The 11077-nt window shown below is 50.0% G+C and overlaps 1 protein-coding gene across 4 annotated transcripts in view; it reads left to right on the forward strand.

Moving 5' to 3' along the window:
* The first annotated feature begins 1943 nt into the window (after window positions 1-1943).
* Traf3ip1 (TRAF3 interacting protein 1) overlaps window positions 1944-11077 on the forward strand; it is a 44056-nt gene continuing 34922 nt past the window's right edge. Inside the window, exons 1-5 of one of the 4 annotated variants that reach the window (XM_037210123.1) lie at window positions 1944-2151; window positions 5546-5614; window positions 8188-8349; window positions 9482-9619; window positions 9714-10130. In XM_037210123.1, coding sequence (XP_037066018.1) covers window positions 2029-2151; window positions 5546-5614; window positions 8188-8349; window positions 9482-9619; window positions 9714-10130 — 909 coding nt within the window. In that variant the 5' untranslated portion in view covers window positions 1944-2028. The remainder of the gene's footprint in view (window positions 2152-5545; window positions 5615-8187; window positions 8350-9481; window positions 9620-9713; window positions 10131-11077) is intronic. The other 3 variants (XM_037210124.1, XM_037210125.1, XM_028880348.2) reach the window with 3 other exon arrangements.

Consider the following 11077-nt stretch of genomic DNA (forward strand, 5'->3'; position numbering starts at 1 on the left):
TAAATTTATGGTAAATATTGTTTTATCTGAAATTCAGATGGTGTAGACAGCCTGTCTTGTATCTGTAGGCGAGGCTTGTCTGTGCTCTGCATGATTCCTGCTCCCGACCCTGGTACCCAAATCCAGGCCCTTCCCCAAGCCTGACCCACATCCTGGGCTCTTGGCAGATGTGAAGCTCAGCATCCTCAGGTCTTTGTCTCAGGGAATGTTTGCTACCCAGCTGGGGGAGGTAGGGCCTGGAAGCCACTTTGCTTTGTGGTTCTGTTTCCTGGGGTGAGTCACAGCCATGGTAATCTCATTCATTCACTCGGAAACTGCTCACTTTGAAAGCCTCCCCTGCCAGTCTTTTGTGTGAGAAACCCATTCTTTGCTGTTCCTTCCCCATACTTAATCAGTTACCTTTTCCATGAATGACTCTTCACTGTTCTCTGCCTCATCTCGGGGTTGGGGGGGGGTGATTTAGGCTAGGGGCCCTACTCCGCTGACCCCTTAAGACTTGCTGGCTCCAGGCTGGCCTCTGCATCCTTTCCCTGGGGAGGCTCTGGTTCCAGTTATCTTTCCTGAAGTCAGGAATCGTTGGTTACATCTTCTGGGATCTGCTTTCTCTGTGACTAGGATGTTGTCCACTCTCTCTTCAGTATGGAGGGGTGGGCTGGACCAGCGGCAGGGGTGAGGCTCTGGAAGATGGAATTATACTCTTCAAAGGCTGCCACGTGGTTGCCTTCCCTAGGTCAGTCAGTCCTCAGAGGGGCTGGGTGACAATACTTCCTGTCCTGGATCCTCTCAGAGACTTTGACACCTAGGTGGCTAGCACTCCCAAAGAGCAGTCAAATCCTATACTCTGGACCTCCATGGGGCCTCTGGGGTCCATTTTCTGTCCTGCTATCTACAGGCTGTGAGGGGATCAGGAATCACCTTCCCTTTGCATGGCCTAGGACCCAGGTCCTCAGTAAACTCCCAAGGTCAGAGGTATCTCCAAGTCTCATCTACGTTCCCATCACCCAGTCTAGCACCACAGACAAGCCAGTTGCTGGTCATAACTCTCAGCCCATACTCCTAATTGGATTCTGCCCAGAGTGAACTACCCAGGGTAGTAGCTATGTGGGTCTGTTCTCTTGGACAGTGTTGAGAGATAGGACCTCTGCTCTCTGGATTCTGCCCACCCAGAGACCAACTCCAGCTGGGATTCAGAAGTGAGAGGGCTCTTAAAGGAGTTTCTAGCTCCCCGGTGTGGCCATGGTAGGCAGATCAAGGGCAACGTCCTAGCTGAGTTGCCTTCAGTTTGGGAGGAAGGAGCTCCAGATCTCAGGCACAGCAGCAGCACCTGATCCTCGAGTGGCATCCAGGAGGATCACAAACCCGTGAGAACAGGTTTCTCTCCTACATCGCCCTGGGGCGGAAGGCTGCAGCCTCCTCCTACTCTAAGGGCCTTCACAGTTTGGGGCCAGTCCTGGTGAACTAAGAGCACAGAAAATGTGGAAGGACACAGTCTCCCCGCGTCCCTCCCTTTGGCAACATTTTCCAGATTACCCAAGGCAGAGGGTGCTGGACTGAACAGGGAATCGGAATGAAGGGATGAAAAGAGCCAATTCGGCTCTCCAAGTTAATGTGAAGTGTTATTTTCCTGGTGGGTGTTACTTTAAACTTGTCTCTTCGTACGCTTTCTTTAGAAACGATCGCTCCTTTTTCATACAGAACCGCCTGGTCTCTGGTTAGCGCCGTGCAGAGCCGGGCGGTGCGTGGGGCGGGCGGAGCAGGCTCAGGTTCAAGCAGCCATCGAGGTCGCGCGCGCGTGTCCTCCTGCGCAGCTAGAGAGGCCGAAGTGGGCTGAGCCGGGCGGGGCGCGCGTCCGTTGCCAAGGCCGCGCGGCCCTAGAGACCGGGCGCGAGAGGCGCGCGCAGGCGCAGTGGCGAGCTGCGGTGCACTGTGGGATGGGAAACCGGCGCGCCTGGACGGCGGGCATCTCGGGGCACCGGGCGGAGGCGCGGCGCGCGAGGAGGGGTGCGGGCGGCCGCGGGCGCCAGCGCCATGAACGCGGCAGTGGTGCGGCGGACGCAGGAGGCTCTGGGCAAAGTGATCCGGAGGCCGCCGCTTACCGAGAAGCTGCTGAACAAGCCGCCGTTCCGCTACCTGCACGACATCATCACTGAGGTGGGCGCGGGCTGGGTGCGGGTCAGGTCAGGTTCCGGTCGAGGCGAGGTGAGGGTAGGGTAGGTGCGGGACGGGTTGAGAGGGTCGGGGTGAAGGTTAGGTAGGGTAGGTGCGGGACGGGTTGAGGGTCGGGGTGAAGGTCTGAGTAGGGTGGGGGTCGGGTTAGGATGCGGGTCTGAATAGGGTGCGGGTTGGGGTGAGGGTCAGAATAAGGGTCGGGTCAAAGTGAGTATTCAGGTAGAGAGGGTCGGGTTGAGGGACCCAGTAGTGTGAGGGTCGGGGAAGGTGCCAGTCAGGGTTCAGGTCCAAGTGAGGATTAGTCAGTCCCGTGGTGAGGTGAGTGAGGGTCGGTGTGAGGGTCAGGCCCCAGGTGCTGGTTGGAGTGAGAGTGAGGTGAGGGTGGAGGTGCAGGCCCTGGTCAGGTCAGGATCTGGGTTGGGCTTCAGTTGGAGTCAGGGTAGAGTAGAGGGTGCTGGTCAGTGAGAGGGTCAGGATGGGTTGCAGGTTGGGGTTAGGTTGGAGGGTGGGTCATGGCCAGATGCAGGTCTGGGGCCTGGGTCTGAAGTCTAAGGTCAACCTGTGGATTGGAGGGCCAGGCTGATAGGGGTGGGTGCTGGTCAGGGTCCGCATTCAGGGTCTGGGGTTGGTTGTAGGTTTGGCGGACTGGGATTGGCTGGCCAGGGACAGGCCAGGTTGTGGGCCGGGACCAGGGTAAGGGTCCAGGCTAGAGGTTGGATCAAGTGGTTTGGGTGGAGATGTAAAGGTCAGGGTCCAGGTCTGGAGTCCGGAGTCAGGCTGTAGGTTAGGGGCTGGGAGCTGAGGCTGGGGTTGAGGTGGAGGCCTGGGTTGAGCCCTGGGACAGGGTGTGAGGCCCAGGGTCAGGGTGCTGTTAGGAGCTGGAGTGTACGTTGGAGGCCTAGAATTGGGTTCTGCTTATAGTTGAGGCCTGGGTAGGGTGGAGGTCCTTGTCTGGGGCCTGACTAAGAGCTTGGCTAGGGCCAAGGTGCCTTTCATGTTGGGAACCCAGGCCTACAAGGTCTTGGGACCTGCCTTACTTTACCACCTCTTACAAAGGAGGCTTCTGGGCTCTCCCCAAAAACACTCCCCCCACCCCAACTTTCTGTTGTATCTCTTTAGAGCATATCTTCCGTTGTTAACAAAGCTCCAGGGAGGTACACTGGATAAGGTACACAGCATTGTACAACAGTCACAACTGTGTAGAGTGTGTCAGGGCTCCTGGTAAATCCAGAGTGTCACTGCAGGGGGTGAGCACAGTTGGCATGCCACTCCAGAGGGTACTGTAGAACTTTCGGTGTTGTGGGGACTTAGTAGTCAGTCTCCAGAGTCCAAGGTGCTGCCCTGGTTTTGTCCCCGAGACTTCCTCTCAGCAGGTTGAGCACCTTAGTCTACCTATCCATTGCTTGACTCATTTGGGCCTGCCTACCTTAGCTTGTCATGGGTGCTGTTTAGGAACATGGCCCTGCCTGTTAGCTGTCTTAGGTGTGTCTAGAAACGCTCTGGAGTCCACCCGACTCCCAAGGGGGCTCCACCGACTTGTAGTCCCTCCTCCCAGACTGTGAGGCACTTGTAGCATATCCTGGGAGGTTGGAGGAAGGGACTGGTGTGTGGAGAGCCCCGGGCGGGCAGGCAGGCAGTTGCCGCCTTCCAAAATGAAGGAGTCCAGAAGAGTTAGCCAGCGTGGTGGCGGCCTGTCACGGTGGAGACTGCCAGGCCTGTGCTTTTCTTCTGTACCATGGCTTGCTGGGAGTGGACCTCATCCTGAAGGTGCTTGGGAATGGAGCAGGGCTTGTGGGAAGGAGGAGGACCATTGAAGTGGAAGTGGACAGGGAGTGAGGTCTGCTTTTCTTCTGGATCGTTCTTGGATCCAGTGGTGAGGCCTGTACGTTCTGGTAGAAAGGCAAGTACACTAGCTGTCACCTCCTTGTCAGAGTTGACTTGCAAGAAATTTCAGATCACAGGTAGATAGCCTCCTGGAAGGTTCTTTCCTCTCCCTGAATATTGCATTCAAGTCACCTTTGTGGGTTAGCCACAGCTAACTGACTGTTTCTTCATTAAGTAAGCCTCTGTTCTATGACATGAATGTCTCTTGTCACATTTGCTGCTCACCATTTAAACTGCCAGTGTCCTGGGAAAACCTGAGCAAAGGTAGTTTCAGGAATGTTAGATTGAGATGCACTAATGGTCTACATGCTAGCTATCTTCTCTTATCTTAGATCAGGATGCTCTGGTGGTCCATGTACCAGCTATCTTCTCAAAATGACCCAGCACAAGCCCGCCCAGCTGAATAGTGTAGCTCTCCTGTAGTTTGCTGTGAGATGGACTCTTCTAGATTAATTAATAACTGGCACGATGCAGCCAGGGTAGCTGTAGCCCCATCCCAGAGGAGAGGTGGCATTCACAAGGGGCTGTCTTGCTGCCTATGTTTTTAAAGCCTGCCTCTTGGTAACGTGTTACTATGTATCATATTCCTGGTCATATGTGTCCTCACTGAGCACTGCATTCACATTCGTGATATCTTTTTTTTTTTTTAATTTAATTTTAAGTGCTGTTGTTACCTGTCTTACTGATTTCCTAGTAACTTACACCTCTGAGAACCCAGGAAGGACCCTGGCCAAATGTAGGGGCATGGAGAACAGAAAATCATTGTCCTTCTTTATAGGTAACTAGGGCTACAGGTTACTTGTGGGGAGGGGCATGATAGGGAGAGAACAAATGAGGTTGGGTTGGGGAACACTCCATTATGGTAAGAAATGAGAGACCGTTCTGGAACTTGTGGTTTTAGATACCCAGGCTAAGTAGCTCCTATTCTTTCTGGAGGGCATTTCCCCCATTTGGTTTGAGTGTGCTGGTGAAGGGCGTGTGGTCAGGTCCTCTGCTATAGAAAAGCTGTTTGTGTCTCCTTGGAGTGCTTTGGTTTATGGTCTCAAGTTGCTGCAAAGGATCTGGAGTCAGGCCTGGTGTGACTGTGGCCTTGGCTCCAGCCACCCCATATAACTTTGGTCCCTCTGATGGAACCTGTCAGTCTGGACTAGTTGGTTGTTTTCTTTTGTTGAGTGTGTGCTTCCCAGCTTTTCCCTGTCAGTCTCTGGCCTCAGTGGGAAGCTGTCCCGGGCACCTATTGGTCCTCCCTGCCCTACTGTGAACTTGCCAGCACCTGCTCAGTGCTGGTGGTCTTTGCCATCTTCATAACTGTTCTCTGAAGCCTGGCCCTGCATTTAGTAGGCATCAAACCTTTGTTGAGGAAGGGGATGAGGCAGTTAGAGCTGCAGGTGTGGCTGCGTTCTGACCTCTCCTGAGGGGCTCAGTGGATGAGGTCAGTGAAGGGGCTGTCCAGTGAGGTGTGTATGATGGTTCCCCTGTCTGTCTTCTGCAGGTGATTAGGATAACTGGCTTCATGAAGGGCCTCTACACAGATACTGAGATGAAGTCAGACAACGTCAAGGTAGGTCTGCTGGGAGTTCCTTTTCTGCACACCCTTGCCTTCAAGAATACAGCATGTTTTACAGGCTGCACACTATTGTGTGTATCCTGCCTATGCTGACAGATGGGCCGAATGCAAGGCTGGTTGATTTTGAGTTGTGTACCCTCTCTTACTTCATTTTCTCATTTGTGGTAATTGCATGCCATGCTAAATTTATCTACTGAAAAGCAGAATTCAGGGTCGGAGTGAGCTCAGCTGGTAAAGTGCTTGCCACACAAACATGCAGACTGAGTTATATTCCCCAGCACTTGCGTGGAAAGCTGGGTGTGACAGTGTATACTGGTATTTCCAGAGCTGGAGAGATGCTTGGTGACCAGGTAGCGCTTTAGGACCCAGAGATCTTATCTCAAAACACCAAGTAGATCTATTCTGAGGAATGGATGATACCTGAGGTTGTTCCCTGGCCTCCATATGCACACACATGTGCATGCGCACATACACATACATAAAGAAAAAGAAGCAGAGTTACAACCAAATGTGGTGGTGCATAGCTGTGATCCCAGCACTTGGGTGCCTAAGTCAGGAGGACTGCTGCAAGTTCAAGGCCAGTGCAGATTGCACAGTGAGGACCCAGCCAGTCAAGGCTACAACAAGACCCTATCCCAAAAAGCAAACGTAGCTGGGCATGGTGGGGTACACCTGTATTCCTAGCCCTTGGGAGGCTGAGACATGAGAATCATGAGTTTGAAGCCAGGGCCACATAGACCTATAGGCTGAGTTTTTTGTCAGGACTGCCTGCTCCCAAATAACCACACAGAGACTTACTATTAATTATAAATGCTCAGCTGCTGTGGGATGTTCTGTAAGTCCTGTGGGAGCCCTTCTTGGGTTCTTTGTGGCATTACCCAGCAGGTCCGTATAGAGGATGATTAGGACCATGGGCCTGAGTGCAGGTGTTTGAGATGGTCTGCACTTGGCTGTGCTGGGGGATGGTCTGTATGTCAAGTTGTTCTGATTGATCAATAAATAAAACCTGATCGGCCGTGGCTAGGCAGGAAGGATAGGCGGGACTAACAGAGAGGAGAAATAAAAGGACAGGAAGGCAGAAGGACTGGCTGCAGCCGCCGCCATGAAGAGAGACACTGCAGCCGCCATGACCAGCAGCATGTGAAGTCACCGGTAAGCCACCAGCCACGTGGCAAGGAATAGATTTATGGAAATGGTTAATTTAAGATAAAAGGAAATGGTTAATTTAAGATAAAAGGAAATGGTTAATTTAAGATAAAAGGAAATGGTTAATTTAAGATAAAAGAACAGTTAGCAAGAAGCCTGCCACGGCCATACAGTTTGCAAGCAAAATAAGTCTCTGTGTTTACTTGGTTGGGTCTGAGCGGCTGTGGGACTGGTGGGTGACAAAGATTTGTCCTGACTGTGGGCAAGGCCGGAAAACTCAAGCTACACTCAGCTGCTGGCTTAGGCTTGTTACTAGCCAGCTCTTTTTTTTTTTTTTTTTTTTTTTTTTGGTTTTTCGAGACAGGGTTTCTCTGTGTAGCTTTGCGCCTTTCCTGGAGCTCACTTGGTAGCCCAGGCTGGCCTCGAACTCACAGAGATCCGCCTGGCTCTGCCTCCCGAGTGCTGGGATTAAAGGCGTGCGCCACCACCGCCCGGCCTAGCCAGCTCTTACAACTTACACTAACCCATATTTCTTATCTGTGCTCTGTCACGTGGTTTGGTACCTTTTCTCAATATGGCAAATTCATCTCCTGCTTCATCTGTGTCTCCTGATGACCCTTCTGGCTTTGCCCTTCTTCTTCTTAGCATCGTCTTAGTCTGGTTCTCCTGTCTAACCTTATCCTGTCTAGCTATTGGTCAATCAGCTTCTTTATTAAACCAATCACAGTGACATGTATCCACACAGTGTAAAGGAATATTCCACATAGACCATATCTCAAAAACAAACAAAAAGCCCAAAACAGATTGTTTTGTAGGTTAATGCTATCCCATTAATGGCATTGAAAACTTGAATGAGTAGATTTTGTTGTAAACAATGAAAGTTCATAAAAGGTTATGAAAAGTCAGAAATTCTGAATTTGTTATACATCTAAAAATAATTTTCCATATAAAGAGAGCCATTCTGTGCCTATTGAATATACTGAGGATAGTACAAACTCCTCAAAGTATTTATATAAAAATCAAAATTTTATTTTAAAATACTTTTATTTTTTGAAAATTTCATACGTTTATGCAGAGTATTTTGATCATATCACCACTGCCTCCCTCCAACTCCCCTGGTGCTCCCTACGCTATCTCCCTTCCAAGGTCAGGGCTTCCTTTTTAAGAAAAAAAAACCAAAACCAAAAAACTGTGCTCTGGGTGTGTATGTTAATGTGTGAGTGCGGTGCCTGTGGAGTCCAGAATAGGATGTCAGATCCTCTGGAGCTAGGGTGCAGTGAGTTAGGAGCCACCTGATTCGGGTGCTGGGAACCGAAACTCAGGCCCTCTGTAAAAGCACCATACACTTTTAATTACTAAGCCATTTTCCCAGCCCTAAAGTATTTATTTTAATATTTGTCTCTTATATGGAAATATTTCAGGATAAAGATGCAAAAATTAGCTTCCTACAGAAGGCCATAGATGTGGTCATGATGGTCTCAGGAGAACCCTTGTCAGCAAAACCAGCAAGAATTGTGGCTGGGCACGAACCTGAAAAAACCAATGAGCTGCTTCAGCTGATTGGCAAGTGCTGCCTCAACAAGGTAGGTGGGAGCCCGCCTTTTGGACCCCTTCCTGGTAGGCAACTTGTCCTAGACAGGTAGAGCTGGTGTGGAACGCTTTCCTGGTTCATGCTTGTGGAGCAGGTATGGGAGTGGGCAGTTCCTGTGCTGATCTCTGTGCTTATTTGGGAATTGGCTGGTGGGACAGAAAAGTCCATCTGCAGAGACCTGTGCAGTACCCTGTGATGGCTGTGCGGGATGCAGGAGCCAGACTCTGCTTTTGATGGGACTTAGTAGTTTTCTGTTGTGTTAAATTCAAGTGACAACCATCCTAGCTGGCATATAGTTTCATAGTTTGATACATTAATGACATGTGGTCATCACTGTCATCCACTCTTCATTGGCAAAACTGACCTCCTTACCCATCCCGGTAACAACCTGCCCCTCTCTGTCACTGTGAGTGTGACTGTCCACATACCTCATGTATTTGTCCTTTACTAGCATGGTGTCCTCAGAGTTCATCCACGGTGTATCAGGGTCAGTTTTCTTCCCTCTTAGTTAGCAATACTCTGCTATGTAGATCGACTACATTGTTGGTCCCCTCATCTGTTAAGGGACACTGTGCTGCTTCCACATGCTAGCTGTCACAAACAGTGTCTCTGAGTCCAGAGTGGAACTTTCTCTTCAGACCGGTTTTCAGTTCTCTTACTGTAAACCCAGGAGGGTGGTAGCTGGGTCATCTTGATTGTTCTGTGTCTGATATTGTGAGGGGCCGCCATGCTGTGTTCCAGAGGACGGCAGCACTCTGCATTCCCAGTGACTCACAGGCTACACTTTTTCCTCATCATACTTAGAATTTTAAAATTGCTTTTGTAATAGCTGTATTAATGGATGTGTGGGGATTAGATCCAGGGATTCTGTTTGAAGACATTTGTAGTGCTATGTGGGTTACTGGAGCCACACACGTCCACACTGACAGTTTGGGTAGAGGTGGTGGCAGGATCATTAGTAATGGCTGTCAAATGCGGTGTTTGTCACTAAAATTTTATATTTTATCTTCCAAATGTCCTTTACAGTAGGGAGAAAGTCTGTTTAGTGGACTGTCCTTGAACGCTGCATTTTCACTGGTTGCATGTGCTAACATCATTTCTCCCTCCCTGGCATGGCCAACAAGCTCTCCAGCGATGAGGCAGTGAAGAGAGTCTTAGCTGGGGAGAAGGCGGACTCGAGAGGACGGGCCTTACGGACCTCCAAAACCCATGAGGCTGACAATAAGAATGTGAAGGAAGAAGAGTCCAGAACTCATAAAGAGGTGAGTTGTAGGCTGCACATCTTTGAAATAGCAAGTCTTTCTAATTTCAGTAAAATGTGAAAAATGATGCACATGTGCATATATTTTTCTTCAGGATAAAAGAAACTCTGAGGTAAAGGAGAGAAGCACCAGTGCAGAGCACAGACAGAAGGAGGAATTGAAAGAAGAGAACAAGCCACGGGAGAAGGAGAGGGACAAGGAGAAGGCAAAGGAGCCCGACAGAGACCGCCACAGAGACCCTGACAAGGACAGAAGCAGAGAGGGAGAGCGAGAGAAAGCCAGAAGTCGGGCTAAGCAGGACAAGGACAGAAGCAACAAAGACCGGGACAGAGAGGCTGAAAGGGACAAGGATCGGGAGAGAAGGAGCGAGGGCGGGAAAGAAAAGGAGAGGCTGAAGGACCGAGACCGCGACCGGGGAAAAGACCGGGAACGGCGGAAAGCGAAGAATGGAGAACATTCCCGGGACCCTGACCGGGAGAAAAGCAGAGATCCAGACAAGCCAGAGAAAAAGGCATGGTCATGATCAACTTATTTATTTAGTGTTTTTATGTTTATGTGTGTGTTTGAATGAGTTTATGTGGACCGTGTATGTGCAGGAGGCCCTGGGGCCCGAAGAGGGCATCACGTCCCCTGGTCTGGAGTTATGGGAGGTTCTGAGCAGCTGTGCGGATGCTGGGAACTGAACTCAGGTCCTCTGCAGGAGCAGCCAGCACTGTAATCCCTCCAGCCCTGAGGCCTGCTCAGCCCTGCTCAGGGAGACCTTGGTGTGCTCACTAACACAGCATCCGCCCTACTTTTACACTTTTAAAGACTTAGCTTTTATTTTTAGTTTTTTACAATTTGTGTGAATGTCTGCGTGTATGTCACGTATGCTGGAGGCACGGGTGGTTGTGAGCTGCCTGATGTGTGGGTGCTGAGAATCGAGCTCTGCATCTCTGTAAGAGTTAGCAGGGACTCTTAACCACTGAGCCATCTCTCCTGCACGTGAGCCTGTCATCCTGGAAAGTTTGTAACTGAATTGTGGCTGTCTTTGATTCCTTGTAGTTATCCAAAGAGATACCAGTTTCTTACCAGCTATCTTTAAAATTTTTTCATTTATTTATATTTTATATATTGTTTTGTATGGCTGCATGAAGTGTGTGTAAATGTGGGTGTGTGCATGCCACAGTGTGGTGGCCAGAGGACAACTTTTCGGAGTTGGTTAGGTCTGGAGATCTAACTCAAGGTGCTGGGTTTGCATGAAAAATGCTTTTACACACTGAACTGTCTTACTGGCTTAGTTTTTAAAAACTTTGAATGTTTTTGTAACTTATTAATAGTAGTTCAGCCATTTGACTTAGCATTATTCAGGAAGCTTTCAAACATTTAAAATATCCTTAAGCACATACTCCGGATGTTACTTATGTCCATTGTTGAATCCCTAGTTTAATAGAGTCACCACATAGTAGGTGTACAGTA

Source organism: Peromyscus leucopus, chromosome 13, assembly GCF_004664715.2.
Source record: "Peromyscus leucopus breed LL Stock chromosome 13, UCI_PerLeu_2.1, whole genome shotgun sequence".
NCBI lineage: Eukaryota > Metazoa > Chordata > Mammalia > Rodentia > Cricetidae > Peromyscus > Peromyscus leucopus.